The 15582-nt window shown below is 43.9% G+C and overlaps 1 protein-coding gene across 1 annotated transcript in view; it reads left to right on the top strand.

Annotated features, from left to right (window-relative positions):
• Positions 1–15582, top strand: part of GRIN2A (glutamate ionotropic receptor NMDA type subunit 2A) — a 445041-nt gene that overhangs the window by 336922 nt on the left and 92537 nt on the right. Inside the window, exons 6-8 of the mRNA XM_018041005.1 lie at positions 1836–2041; positions 11255–11423; positions 11508–11661. Coding sequence (XP_017896494.1) covers positions 1836–2041; positions 11255–11423; positions 11508–11661 — 529 coding nt within the window. The remainder of the gene's footprint in view (positions 1–1835; positions 2042–11254; positions 11424–11507; positions 11662–15582) is intronic.

The raw sequence follows: 15582 nt of genomic DNA, 5'->3' as shown, positions 1-15582 counted from the left end.
AAGGCAGGGAAGTGATCGGTTTTGTCCCTCATTGTTCTCAAGCACATGCCAGCACCTAGCCAGCGTTCAATAAATCTGTGTTGAATGAATGACAGATTTGATGGGCTCCATTTTCTCTCTATCCTGTGTTACACATCACAGCATGAGGCGATGAATGTGTTTATTTGTCCAAATTACTCTACCGCCTTCCGTAACTTAAAAAGGAAGGTATTCGTGAAGCTGGGCAGTTTTGTAATTGGCCACGTGGCACATTTCTCGACAAGCAGCAAACATTTTCCAGTCCAGATGCTGAAGTCATCTCTGAGAACAGACTGATTGCCTTCTCTCCCGACACCCCGTCACCTCTCCCGGTGTCCAGCGTGTCTGAATTCTCTTTAAGGGCCTGAGATTCATTTCTGGTGACACTTACATTACAGGAGGAGAGATGAGAGGGTCACGTCAACAGAGACAAGCCCAGACTCTCGGCACTTAGCTCTTCAGACGAGGTATTTTTCCTTGAGGTTGATGCTACAAATAAAGCGCTGACCTGCGGTGTCAAGCAGTTGCATGTGGGAGCAGGAGTAGGAAGGAGAAAGCGTGAAGCTGGGGGCAGCTTTCCCCCCGTGTGTATGCGAAGAGTGCCAATAAGCTGTCAAATAACATTAAGGTTCAAAACATACAGCCTTCAATTTGATTTCGCTAAGATGCCGGCTGCTGCAGGGAGGGAACACAATCGATTCTGTTTTGACAGCTCTCAGTGTTCGCTAAGCAGCAAGTCTCCACTCTGTGCCTGACTGATAAAAGCTCACCTGATTTGCAACTTAAATAGAACCCCATCTGAGCTGGAAGGGAGGCTCTCATCCTCCCACCAGACTTCCCTCCCTTTTACTCTTGGACTTCTTCTTCCTTTTCCTCTTTCTCTGTTTCTTAGCACTTGTTAAATTTCTCTCCCTCTCGCTGTCTCTATTCTATACTTACAGGAAGAGTTTACACAGTCCCTAATACCTGCCAGGCATCGGGCTGTAGGCTTTTCTCAAAATGCCTTGTTTCATTTCCATGACATCCTTATAAAGTAGGTGGAATTGTGTCTATTTACAGATGAGAAAACAGATGTTCATCGTGATTAAGAGCCTGCCTGGGGTTGTACAGCTAGCAACTGGCAAGAGCTGGGGATTTAAGTCCAGACCTCTCTAACTGGAAAAGTCCCTGCTTTTTCCTTTTTCCTTTTGGGCTAGTTTTGGCCATGCTGGGTCCTCAGTGCTGAGCGGGCTTCTCTCTAGGTGCAGCAAGCGGGGCCGGCTCCCCAGTTGCAGTGCTCGGGCGTCTCATTGCTGTGGCTTTTCTTGCTGCTGAGCATCCGAGGTGCACAAGCTTCTGTAGTTGCAGCTCCCAGGCCCTAGAGCGCAGGCTCAGTAGCTGTGGCGCACGGGCTTCATTGCTCCGTGGTATGTGGGATCGTCCCGGATCAGGGATGGAACCCATCCATGTCTCCCCCCACCCTGGCCTGCAGATTCTTAACCACTGGACCACCAGGGAAGCCTCGTTGCTATTTTCATGACATCAGTGGTCCTGAGCACTGGGGGGACATTACAGTCAGCTGGGGAGCTCTAACAACATCTGTACTTCGTCTCCAGCCCTGTATTTACTCAGTCTGGGGAGAGTCCCGGGCATGGGGTTGCTTTCCCCTTTATCCCCATCTCTCTTAGTGTACAACAGATGTGTGTGTTGAGGTAGGTAACAGAAAAGCCCCGAGGATGGTGGACTTCTTCTCCCGTGCCTCTTCTGCGGGAGGACTCCTCCTTTGAGAAGCCGGTGGTGCAGGAAAGCACAAGCGTGTCTTTGTCTTTTTGCCGCAGGTGGGCAAGTGGGAGAACCAGACCTTGAGCCTGAGGCATGCCGTGTGGCCCAGGTACAAGTCCTTCTCCGACTGCGAGCCGGACGACAACCATCTGAGCATCGTCACCCTCGAGGAGGCCCCCTTTGTCATCGTGGAAGACATTGACCCGCTGACAGAGACGTGTGTGAGGAACACCGTGCCGTGCCGGAAGTTTGTCAAGATCAAGTGAGTCTGGGGGTACGGTGGGTTGAACGTGCCCGATCATGCTCAATCCTTTACAATAGCTTGTATCACTGATAACAACAATACCTCTTGTTGTTGTTGTTCCATTGCTAAGTCGTGTCCGACTCTTTGCCAACCCAGAGATAGCTGAGAAAGGAAGAGAAGCGAAAAGCAAGGGAGAAGGGGAAAGACATACCCAAGTGAATGCAGAGTCCCTAAGACTAGTAAGGAGAGCTAAGAAAGCCTTCCTATGTAAACAGCACAAAGAAACAGAGGAAAACAACGGAATAGGGAAAACCGGAGATCTCTTCAAGAAAATTAGAGATACCAACAGGACGATATCTCTAAAATAATAATGAAATGTAATATAAAACATACTCTATTATAATAGATAAGATCAGATTAGATAAGAATAGATTTTTTTAAAAGACTAGAACTACACCAGCTGGTTTGCACTCATTTCATTTCCAACAACAGTAATAGGGGGTGTGTGGTTTTGCCCATTTTAAACACCATAAAAGCTGAGTTTACTGGAAGACTAAGAAGCACATTCAGAGCCACTCAGCTAGTAAGTGAGAGAGACAGGACTCAAGCACTGGGCCATCTGACTCCACTGCCATATTCTTAACCATATGGTGAATCAACCCTCCCCTTCAGTCCTTCCTAAAATAATTATTTCTTTTGTACTTTTCTGGTTGCTCCCTCCCCAAAACCATACCTTCCACTTCCTTCCACCTCCTTTCTAGTTTCCAGATCCACACTCCTCAGTATTTTCAAAACTTCTCTCCATATTGGGGTCAACATCTCCCTTCCAAGTGAGTTTCTGATGTGAACCAGGTGGAACTGATCTCCTGGAGGTCTCCTTGGTCATCAGCAGCAAAGCCAGCATCACATCAAAGCTGCTTCTTCTTTTATTATGATTAAAGAGAAACTGACAGTTAAATCAGAGCCTCTGGCGAAGGGCTCTCCCTAATCTATAAACCCTTTGGAGACTTGTAAAGTTTCATGGCTAAATCCAAGATGCTGATTATAGTCTTTGTAATGCAAACATAAACACAAATACCACCCTGGTGGGGAATTCACAAAAGGATAAAGCCTGTAATTGGATGGAAATCTTTTTTATTTATTTTTTTTTTTCTGAGCATTTTGCGATTGCCTTCTTTCGCCTGGAAAATCCTGGCTTGTCTGTCCTTCAAGTCTTAAGCACTTCCTCCCCAAGCTGGGTTAGTTCTCCCTACTTCCACAGTACTGCGTCTGTCTCTGTCTCTTAATTCACTCAGGCTGTTGTGATGAATTCCCACGAGAGGGTGGCTTAAATAACAGCCTCACAGTTCTGGAGGCTGGGAAGTCCAGGGTCAAGGTGCCGGCAGGTCTGGTGTCTGATGGGGACCCTCTTGTTTGCACGTGGCTGTCTTCTTACCCGCTGCTTCTTATCAGGGCAGTGCTTCCATTTAGAAAGGTTCCACTCTCATGACCTAATTGCCCCCCCCGAAGCCCCACCTCCAGATAGCACCACAGCGGGGATCAGGGTTTCAATACAGGAATCTGAGAGGAACATAAACATTCAGTCTGTAGCCCTCTCTTGTTTATCTGTCTCACTTGTTTTTGTGGTTTAAAGTGTGTCCGTATTTTCCCTGGGGTATTAGCTTCTCTGGTGACTCAGACAGTAATGAATCTGCCCACAGTGCTGGAGACCTGGGTTCGATCTCTGGGTCAGGAAGATCCCCTCGAGAAAGGAATGGCAACCCACTCCAGTATTCTTGCCTGGAGAATTCCATGGAATTCCCTAAAGTCCATGGGGTGGCAAAAGAGATGGACATGACTGAGCAACTGTTACTTTCACTGTCATTAGCTGTCTAAATATAGGGAACGTGGCATATTAATCTGTGTCCTCAGTGACAAGCACAGAACGTGACACACAGTGTTGGTGACGCTTGAACTGAGGAGTGAATGGATACTTTTCCTCCCACCTGCCAAATTCCAACCTCAGTTATTATTATATGAGATGCAAATCCCCATGGCTCAGTGCTTTGGATAAAGATAATTTTTTAAAAATATGATTGCTAAATGTACGATGAAGGCGCATTTTGGTTTGGAGACATTTTTATCAATGAGTAACCTTTCTGGGGCTGAAATTCTGAATGGATTATTCAGTAAGTAATCATCGGCTTTTTTTGGAGTCATCAGCCTCTTCAGGGTTGAAATTCTGAATAGATTAGTCAATAAATAAATACTCATGTAGCATAGTTTCTGTGTTAGTCACTGTGCTGGGCATGGGAGATGCATCAGTAAATAAGGACAAATCTTGCAGTCAAGGCCTGCACAAGTGTTAAAAAAAACAAACCAACTCTGCCAATAAGGAAACAGAGCAGCTCTACATTAGGACAAACCCTGTGAAAGATGTGAGTAAGGTGGCGGCATCAGAGATAACTGGAGGTATTCGGGGCTCCTCCAGCTCGCGCAGGTAAGGCTTACGGTGATATATGAGGGAGGAGAGGGAGCCAAGCACGTGATGAACGAGGAAGAGCCAGCCAGGAAGAGGACAGGTGCAAAAGGCCTTGAGGGAAGAGAGAGATTGGCGAGGTTGGGAAACAGAAGGAAGTACTTGGAAGTGATGAGCTTGGGATGGGGGTGGGGGAGTGATATTGGATCGGCTGAAAAGTTCGGTAGAGTGTTTCCATGGAAAAAAAACAAATGAACCCAATAGAAGGGATTACGTGGGAAAGTTGACAAAGGAGGTTTTGACTTCGGTGGGTGTTCTTTGAGCAGATGGTCAGATGAACTGGGTCTTTGAACTTGTCCAAATGAAGAAAGCAGAGTAGCTGACACGAAGCAAAGAGTATAACCCCACTGGGACACCTCCTTTTTAATAACAATATCTCGTCTGCTTCAGTAAGGCCAATCAGGCCCGGCCTCTTATGCTTCACACTCGATCATTGCAGTTTAAAGTCTTTAAAATCAGAAGCCTTGGAGCTGAAAGCAGTAGATCACCAAGTCCTGAGACACACGGTCTAGAGGAAATGAGCCTACAGATATATTACTGTCTTTAAAAGAATCGACTTTTCAACTGAACAATATAAACCGACTAACTGGTTCAAATTCACATTTTGTGGTGGTGTGGAAGGTGGTGGCTTGCAATTTTTCTTTTCCCACTTGGTGACCTGAGAAGCTTGCTATGCTTCTAGGTGTCTTTGATTTACCTGAAAGCAATGGAAAATAACTAGGGTCCATTAATCCCACTGTAACACAGATTAAATCAATTGTATTTCCTAAAGATAACATCTTTGAGGCAGGGTGATTGGTTCCATTGAGAACTCCCATTAGACGACATGATTGTGTTCATTTTTCTTGGAGATATTCTTTCAGGGAAAGCCCTTTGGCTATCACTTCTGGCAAATGGTGGGATCTTGAGAACACAGATCAGTCTTCAAAAAAATCAGGTAGTAGGAAATGAGCTGAGAAACCGGACTTTTCTTCTAATCTGCTTTAGTTGAGTGTTAAGACATGAATAGAAAATTGAGGAACAATTATCTAACTTGATATGTAGGGATAAATGGCTATTTGTTGTTGCTCAGTAGCTTAGTTGTGTCCAACTCTTTGCAATACCATGGACTGCAACATGCTAGGCTTTCCTACCCTTCACCATCTCCCAGAGCTTGCCTGTTCATCTCCACTGAGTCAGTGATGCCATCCAAGCCATCTCATCCTCTGTTGTCCCCTTCTACTCCTGCCTTCCTACTTTCCCAGCATCAGGGTCTTTTTCAGTGAGTCAGCTCTTCACATTGGATGGCCAGAACTGGAGCTTCAGCTTCAGTATCAGTCCTTCCAGTGAATATTCAAGATTGATTTCCTTTAGGATGGATTGGTTTGATCTCCTTACAGTCTAGGGGACTCTCAAGAGTCTTCTCCAACACCACAGTTCAAAAGCATCAATTTTTTGGCCTTCAGCCTTCTTTATGGCCCAGCTCTCACATCCATACATGACTGCTGGAAAAACCATAGCTTTGACTAGACACTTTTGTCAGCAAAATAATGGCTCTGCTTTTTAATATGCTGTCTAGGTTTGTCATAGCTTTTCTTTCAAGGAGGAAGCATTTTTTAATTTCATGGGTGCGGTCACCATCTGCAGTGATATTGGAGCCCAAGAAAGTAAAGTCTCTCACTGTTTCCATTGTTTCCCCATCTATTTGCCATAAAGTGATGGGACCAGATGCCATGATCTTAGTTTTTTGAATGTTGAGTTTTAAGCCACTTTTTCACTCTCTTCTTTCACTTTCATCAGGAGGCTGTTAAGTTCCTCTTCACTTTCTGCCATAAGCGTGGCGTCATCTGCATATCTGAGGTTGATATTTGTCCCAGAAATCTTGATCCCAGCTTGTGCTTCATCCAGCCCAGCATTTTGCATGTTGTAGTTTACATATAAGTTAAATAAGCAGGGTGACAATATACAGCCTTAACATACTCCTTTCCCAATTTGGAACCAGTCCATTTTTCCATGTTTGGCTCTTGACCTCCATACAGGTTTCTCAGGAGGCAGGTAAGGTGGTCTGGTATTCCCATCTCTTTAAGAATTATCCGCAGTTTATTGTGATCTACACGGTCAAAGCCTTTAGTGTAGTCAATGAAACAGAAGTTTTTCTGGAAATTCTTGCTTTTTCTGTGATCCAGTGTATGTTGGCAATCTAATATCTGGTTCCTCTGCCTTTTCTAAATCCACCTTGAACATTTGGAACTTCTTGGTTCACATACTGTTGAAGCTTGGCTTGTAGAATTTTGAGCATTTCTGTGCTAGCATGTGAGATGAGTGCAATTGTGTGGTAGTTTGAGCATTCTTTGGCATTGCCCTTCTTTGGGTTTACAATGAAAACTGGTCTTTTCCAGTTCTGTGGCCACTGCTGAGTTTTCCAAATTTGCTGGCTTATTGAAAGCAGCACTTTCATAGCATCATCTTTTTTTTTTTTTTTTTGCAATCTTTTTTTTTTTTTTTTTTTTACTTTACAATACTGTATTGGTTTTGCCATACTTTGACATAAATCCGCCACAGGTGTACATGAGTTCCCAATCCTGAACTCCCCTCCCACTTCTCTCCCCATATCATCTCTCTGGGTCATCCCAGTGCACCAGCCCCAAGCATGCTGTATCCTGTATCGAACCTAGACTGGCAATTCATTTCTTACATGATAGTATACATGTTTCAATGCCATTCTCCCAAATCATCCCACCCTCTCCCTCTCCCACAGAGTCCAAAAGTCTGCTCTTTACATCTGTGTCTCTTTTGCTGTCTCGCATACAGGGTTAGCATTACCATCTCTCTAAATTCCATATATATGTGTTAGTATACTGTATTGGTGTTTTTCTCTCTGGCTTACTTCACTCTGTATAATCGGCTCCAGTTTCATCCACCTCATTAGAACTGATTCAAATGTATTCTTTTTAATGGCTGAGTAATACTCCATTGTGTATATGTACCACAGCTTTCTTATCCACTCGTCTGCTGATGGACATCTAGGTTGCTCCCATGTCCTGGCTATTATAAACAGTGCTGCGATGAACATTGGAGTATATGTGTCTCTTTCCATTCTGGTTTCCTCGGTGTGTATGCCCAGCAGTGGGATTGCTGGGTCATAAGGCAGTTCTATTTCCAGTTTTTTAAGGAATCTCCACACTGTTCTCCATAGTGGCTGTACTAGTTTGCATTCCCACCAACAGTGTAAGAGGGTTCCCTTTTCTCCACACCCTCTCGAGCATTTATTGCTTGTAGACTTTTGGATTGCAGCCATTCTGACTGGTGTGAAATGGTACCTCATTGTGGTCTTGATTTTGCATTTCTCTGATAATGAGTGATGTTGAGCATCTTTTCATGTGTTTGTTAGCCATCCGTATGTCTTCCTTGGAGAAGTGTCTATTTAGCTCTTTGGCCCATTTTTTGATTGGGTCGTTTATTTTTCTGGAATTGAGCTGCGCAAGTTGCTGATTTGAAATGGCTCAGCTGGAATTCCGTCACCTCCACTAGCTTTGTTCATAGTGATGCTTCCTAAGGCCCACTTGAGTGCACTCCAGAATGTCTGGCTCTAGGTGAGTGATCACACCATCATGGTTATCTGGGTCATTAAGATCTTCTTTGTATAGTTCTTCTGTGTATTCTTGCCACCTCTTCTTAATATCTTCTGCTTCTGTTAAGGCCATACTGTCTCTGTCCTTTATTGTGCCCATCTTTGCTTGAAATGTTCCCTTTATATCTCTAATTTTCTTAAAGAGCTCTCTAGTCTTTCCCATCTGTTGTTTTCCTCTATTTCTTTGCACTGATCACTGAGGAAGGCTTTCTTATCTCTCCTTGCTATTCTTTGGAACTCTGCATTCAAATGGATATATCTTTCTATTAAATGGCTATACTGGCAGTTAATCCCCTAAACTGTCAAATCTTTGGTGAGAAGAGAGGGAATGTATTTTCAGTCACTTATGTGAGAAGTACTTTAGATACTTTATTTAATTTGTCCAACTATTATGTAAGGTAGGTATCAGCTTTCTCCATGTACGAGTATGTAAATCAAAGTCTGTGAATGAAGAGGCCCGTCTGAATCTCCATGCTTGTTAAGGGCAGACCCAGGATTTGAAATTCTGTCTGACTTGCAAGGCGCATCCACTGGCCACACTGGGAAATGGTAGCGCCGAGAACTGATGATTTATTGGACCCCTCTCCCTGTATATGTTCTGATGAGTCTCCCTGTCTCCCGGGTAATGGCAGAGAACGGAGACTCTCAGATGTCTGGGTCGTTGTCACGCCCCCTCCACATGCACACAAGGTCTGTGATAGAACCAGTGCGAGTCCCCACTGTGGTCTGTGTTCGCATCGTTTCCATGTTCAATCCAACTAGCGCACTTTCTGCTTGTCTTTTTCACTCCGCGTCCCTGGGATCTCGTTCCCTGTCTTTACAGGGAGTAGCTACTCAGGGGTGCTTGTGGGGTGAAAATACATCAGTGACCACTGGCATCTAGAATGCACCAAGTGTTAGGGAACTTGGGGAATAATTAGCCTGGAGACTGACTGAGGTTCCCAGTGAGGTCAAAGAAGCAGCGAGGCCCCGATATGGCTGTCACCTTGAACCTTAAACCTTAACTCCTGTCCAGATTGTCCCAGGTGAAGGAAACGACTGTGATAGAGTAAGGGAAGAAGCGGAGAATGAAGGGGACACAGATGGAAAGAGGTGCCAAAGAGGCACTGATGTACAGCCTATAGTGGCCAAAGAGAAAGATAGAGAATTTGACATGGGCATGTTTTTCCAAGAGCCATAGATGCCAAGAAGAAAATCATATTTGGACATGCCATTAGTTGAATGTACTTAGGACATGCTTCTCTATTTATGGCAGTCGCAACTCCAGCTTGACCCTTTCTGCTCGGGGAAATTGGTGGAGAGAGGAAAGGTCCCTACTTCCTGTTGTATTACAGAATGAAATCCCCCAACCGTCCGTCATCTGTAAATATATGCGGTGTGGCCTCCCCCAGCCCCCAGGCTGAGGGCAGCAGGGCCCGAGCAGGTTGCCCAGCCTCAAGGCTGGAGAGTGAGGTCTCTGTGGTGGTTCTGGCTGGCAGATGCAAGTCAGGTGAGCAGAACTCAAAAACAGGATCGGCAGGGGCAGTGGAGAAGACAGCAATTTAGGATAGGTGATCTGTGACCCTGAGATAGAGAAAACACTGGGGATGGGGAAGTTTTCATTCTGAAACTCACTTCCATTACTCAAAGTTAGACTGTCAAATCTATCCATATTCTTGGATATAGATGTATACCAATGGTGCTTAATATGTGTGTGTGGTTAGCCAATTACGTATATGGTATATACTCACTCCAGACAACTTGGCGGGGGGGACTAAAAATATGAAAAAAGGAAGACATGTCTTACCATTCAAAAATAGCTCTGCTTCCTATTTCATTGTTTTTCCATCCAACTACATCATAAGCTCATTTGTTTTTATATCGCTTTGACTATTCTATATGTATCACTGTGTAACCTACTTTTCTCATGTGATATGGAAACATAAGTATTTTCCTATGATGCTGTTAGAATTCTGTAAACATCGTTTTAGTGCTTCGGCAACAGTTCATTTTAGCACTTAGATGTGCCAACAATGGAATATTCAGGCAGCGCGGACCCCGTGACAGGCATATGTCAGCATCAGAGCCTCGTGCGAATGGAACGCCCCAGAGCAAGGTGGAACCAAGTGCATTGCCCAGAGAGGTCTTGATCCTCCCACATGAGTTGTTAAAATAGTTTTTATTATCAATTAGGAAGACCTCAGTTTCCTCCCCTTTTAAAAGCATTTCTGGTTTTTCTGTGGGTGTCCTTTGAGTATGACTTGGTCAAGTAAATAAAGCACAGTGGCTGGTACAAAGCAACGAGTGTAACCTGGGTAGGTTTTGATAGGTCTTAAGACAGCGATCAATGCCTTCTGTATTTTAATAGGGCTTTTTCCTGATGAAGGGCATTGCTATTTAATAGTGTCACTGTTTACCCTTCCTGCCATGTAGGGAAACTGTTATGAATGAGCCTTCATTTGACATATGACTCAATCAAGAAATATTAAGTTGATAGACTCAGGCACAGAGTAGACCCCAGGTCTCCTGATTCTTAGCTGAGAATTCCTAGTTTTTTTCAGCAAGGAAAGTGCCTTTCCTAAGGAGGTAAGGCACCCATTTTTCTCCCCTTTGGTTGCTAACCTCTATCTTTAGTGAAAGAATAAGGCAAAACTCTCCTTGCTCTGGTAATTTCATGTCTTCCTCTCCTCCATTTTCCACCGTTTTTTTTTTTTTTAAAGAATTCAGTTTAGATCAGATGACTAAACTGATCTAAAGAGGTTTGATGTCTTACAAGCTCTAAAAACTAAGAGGTAGTAATTCTCATCTGTATAATGGGGATCTGAATACTACCTAATTAAGAGAAATGTCATGAAGATTAATCCAAGAATTAATATGAAGCATTTATCACAGTGCCTAGCAAACAATAAATACTCAGTAAACATTACATGTTGTCACAATTACTGTCATCATTAAGAACACTTTCTACTTCTGCTGTCATAAACCTACTGCTTGTCCTTGGAAAAGCCACTTGCTCATTTTAAGCCTCAATTTCCCATGTGAAAAATGGCGGAACAGTGTAGATGATGACCATGAGCACATTTCCCATGACTCATCCTCTGCCGTCCCGGGGTTGTCTCTGCAGCAATTCGACCAACGAAGGCATGAACGTTAAGAAATGCTGCAAGGGCTTCTGCATCGACATCCTCAAGAAGCTTTCCAGAACGGTGAAGTTCACCTATGACCTTTACCTGGTGACCAACGGGAAGCACGGCAAAAAAGTGAACAACGTGTGGAACGGGATGATTGGGGAGGTGAGTCCCCTTTCCACCCCCTGGGCCCTCGGGGGCGGCGGGAAGGATAGGCACAGATGGTTCTCTTTTCGGCCTTCCGTCCAGGTGGTCTACCATCGGGCGGTCATGGCTGTCGGCTCGCTCACCATCAACGAGGAGCGTTCCGAAGTGGTGGATTTCTCCGTGCCCTTCGTGGAGACAGGAATCAGCGTCATGGTTTCCAGAAGTAACGGCACCGTCTCACCTTCTGCTTTTCTAGGTATGTGAACTTCGTAGCCACTGTTGCCTTCCTGTCGGGAGTCACAGCTATTCCGTCTTGTTTGCTCAAATGACAGGACCAGTTAGGACCTTGTTCAGTTCCATTTAACCACATGAGCATATTGAAAGCATCTTGCATTTGAATTATCCCGATTTTCCCCCCGGTTATCATCTTTCATTTATCTTTAACTTGGAAATAGCCGCTAAAAATACAATCACATATTCCGATACTGCCCTTGATGGTGTAAAATATAGATTAGGAGATATATTGCTTAGAGCCTTGAAAGCATTTAAAAAATAAACCTGTCGGCCCACAGTTAATTTAAGTCAGCTCATAAACTTTTATTTAGCAGCCACGTACCCATCCTCCATCCCTCATTAGAATGACAGTCATTTATTTACTGGATATGAGAGTAAAAATAATGATGACTGTGCGATGATTTATACCAGGACTCCGACAAACAAAACAGGAGCGGTCTGAAGAGGATATACCATTTTAAAATTAATGGAATCATATTTTAAATGTGACTATCCTTTAAAGCTGAATGGTTTATAAGGGAGGAAATTCTTCTTACTCTCCTTTTAACTACCTCATAAATTTATGTTTTTACATTAAAGGTTTGTGCTTTTTAAACCAATTTTTTTCTATCATCTAGTTTTCTTTAGCACCTATGCTTTCAGTAGCCTGGCTGATGTAGATGAAACTGCATGGGACGTAGCCAAGCATTTTAAATTTTTTCTTTAAAGGAAATCATTGTGCTGAATGTTTTGTCATCATAAATAGGTTTTGAAAGTGGCTGTCTTAAAGATCATAGGGTTCAGATTAACTTCCCCTTAGCATTCCCATATAACCTTCCAGATTTGGAAAGGTTGAGACAAACACTGACGCCCTAAGAAAACTGCATGAGAAAGAGAAAACAGATTAGGGTCAAGTGGGCTTCCCCGGTGATTCATGCAGTAAAGAATCCGCCTGCAATGCAGGAGACCCAGGTTTGATCCCTGGGTCGAGAAGATTCTCTGGAGAAGGGCATGGCTACCCACTCCAGTACTCTTGCCTGGAGAATCCCATGGACAGAGGAGCCTGGTGGGCTACAGTCTGTGGGATCACAAAGAGCTGGACACTAACACTTCCACTTCACTTTCTAGGGTTAAGTGAATTTCTTACTTTTTTTTCAAAAAAAAAAAAAAAAAGCTTTATTAGAGAACTGAAATGCAGACTAGGACCAGTTTGTGGATACTAGCCCCTAGCCCCTAATCTTACCCTTCCACTGTCTTTATTGATATGTGGTGTTAGCGTCTGTGCTTCATTCTCTTGAGTGAAATATTGACTAACAGGATTTTGGATACTGCCTGACTCACAGACACATACGGATTTACTGTTTTCATTTTTGATAATCCACTTAAGCTGTTGAAATCCTTACCACTCACTGGATTTGATTTTGCACTCACCTCAATTTTTGTAACCTTTCTTGGAGTAACATGGACCCTGACAAATACACACCTCATGAGGTTCCTTTTGGGCCTTGTCTGATATGGATCAGACAGTAAAGAATCTGCCTGCAATGTAGGAAGCATGAGTTTGATCCCTGGGTCAGGAAGGTCCCTGGAGAAGGGAATGGCAACCCACTCCAGTATTCTTGCCTGGAGAATTCCATGGACAGAGGAGTCTGGTGGGCTACAGTCCATGGGATCACAAAGAGTTGAACATGACTGAGTGACTAACACTTTTTCACTTTCTGATATGGCTAGTGATGCCCATATCTTAATAAAGGAGCCTCAATGTATCATGAAAAATACTACTCACTGACATTGACAACGTGAGCAGACTGTTCGTAGTTATCAGATATACTCTCACATTAGTCACCCTAATCATTTTCTCACTACTCCCTGTTGGATCCTTTAACAGAAATCTTTGGCCCTAGAGGTTAAGAAAGGGTTGGAGGAAGGGATTTCATGAAAGAAATGGAAAGAGATCTGTTTCTTATCACAAACTATCCACTCATCTCCTTAGTGAGCTACAGAGAAATTTTGATCCACTTCAATCAAAGAGGAAAAAAAAATATATCAACTGACTTGTCTTGTAAATATGGGTCACTGATATTGAATCTGGTCTCAACCCAGTTTCCCTAGATTTTTATCTTTACCTGCATTAGTAGAACATTTCCGTAAAAGTCAAGTTTTTTTACTCAACTTAAATAAATCTCTTTTCCACCCCACTCTTCCTACTGCACCTTAAAAGATAAATTGTAAGCAGAGGAATCTGTTTTCAATGCTGTTTTTACAGAGTAGGCTTAGTATTCTTCCTAGTCACCAAATTGCATCCCTATTCGATTGACTTGCACCCCCTCATTTACGGTCATTATCTGCAGGTTTTGAAAGTCATAATGAACCATGCTAAGCTACATTTTTCCATTCACTGGCTCAGTCATCTGGAAGAGCCAAACATTCGCAATCTGATTGCATTGCTCTTCATTATTTCCTATTCTCTCTCCTCCGAAAACTCCATTAACTCACATCGGAAACACTTGTAGGTAATGCCTCTGAGCTTTTGTCTGAAAATGTAACCAGTGACTCTTCAAGGACAAAGATGACATCTCTCGCAATGTTTCCATTCAGTTAGCTCTAAAGACTTTCCAAGAAGGTTAGCATCTTTGATCCACAGACATACTGAGCTGGAGTCTCTTCTGGATTAAAGTTCCTTCACAGACAGATGTTAAATCTGTTTTAAGCCGGTAGAGAAAGTAATCCAGAGCTATCTCAAAATATTTCTGAGTCACATCGTAGACCCAACAGATGGCAGCTCACGACTGCCCTGTGTGCTCAGCCACTCAGTCAAGTCCAACTCTCCGCGGCCCCATGGGCTGTAGCTGCCAGGCTCCTCTGTCCATGGCATTCTCCAGGCAAGAATACTGGAGTGAGTTGCCTACACCAGGGATTAAGGATCAAACCCACGTCTCTTGCATCTCCTGCATTGGCAGGCGGATTCTTTACCACTAGTGCCACCTGGGAAGCCCCACCATTGTTCTAATGATTTGCTTTGTTGTGGTGTGTGAGTGAGTGTGTGTGTGTGTGTGTGTGTGTGTGTGTGTGTGTGTGTGTGGTGTCTGGAAATAGCCATCCCTTCATGGGTACCTGAAACCAGAATTCTACAGCAGAATCTGTCATGCTCATTAGTCAAGTGACAGATGTCATCACTTCGAAGTGAGAAAACATCTGGGATAAGCTGTTTGATCATTTTCCATCTGATTTTCTGAACAGTTAGTGATTGGGACATATCAGGGGCCCAGTGAAGTTCACTGCAGTCTTTCAGATTCTGCCCTGTGAGTACAAGAGTTCAGGGAGGATTTCCCCTCATATTTTTAATAATGTCCTCATTACCCTCAGAGAAAAGAAGTTATCAGATTAACAAGTATGCATATTTTAAACTGAGTTTCCCTGGTGGCTGAGTGGGAAAGAATGTGCCTGCAGTGCAGGAGGGGAGGGTTCAATCCCTGGGCCAGGAGGATCCCCTGGAGAAAGAAATGGAAATCCACTCCAGTATTCTTGCCCAGAGAATCCCATGGACAGAGGAACCTGGCAGGCTACAGTCCATGGGGTCCCAAAGAGTCGGACATGGCTTAGTGAGTGAGCCCACAAACAGCTATGTGATGAAGGTCCCATAAAAATCCAAAGGGGCAGCTACTAGGTTGCTGAGCATGTGGAAGTGTGGGGAGAGCAGTGTGCCTGGAGAGGGCATAGAAACGCCACGCTCTTTCCCCAGACCTTGTCCTATATATCTTTCCTTCCATCTGGCTGTTGATTCATACCTTTTAACATTCCTTGTGATTAATGGGTAAATAAATGGCAACCCACTCCAGTGTTCTTGCCCGGAGAATCCCAGGGACGGGGGAGCCTGGTGGGCTGCCATCTATGGGGTCACACA

This window comes from Capra hircus, chromosome 25 (genome assembly GCF_001704415.2).
Source record: "Capra hircus breed San Clemente chromosome 25, ASM170441v1, whole genome shotgun sequence".
NCBI classification, from domain to species: Eukaryota; Metazoa; Chordata; class Mammalia; order Artiodactyla; family Bovidae; genus Capra; species Capra hircus.
The sequence above is the reverse complement of the archived record's forward strand: the minus strand, read 5'-3'. Positions and strand labels throughout refer to the sequence as shown.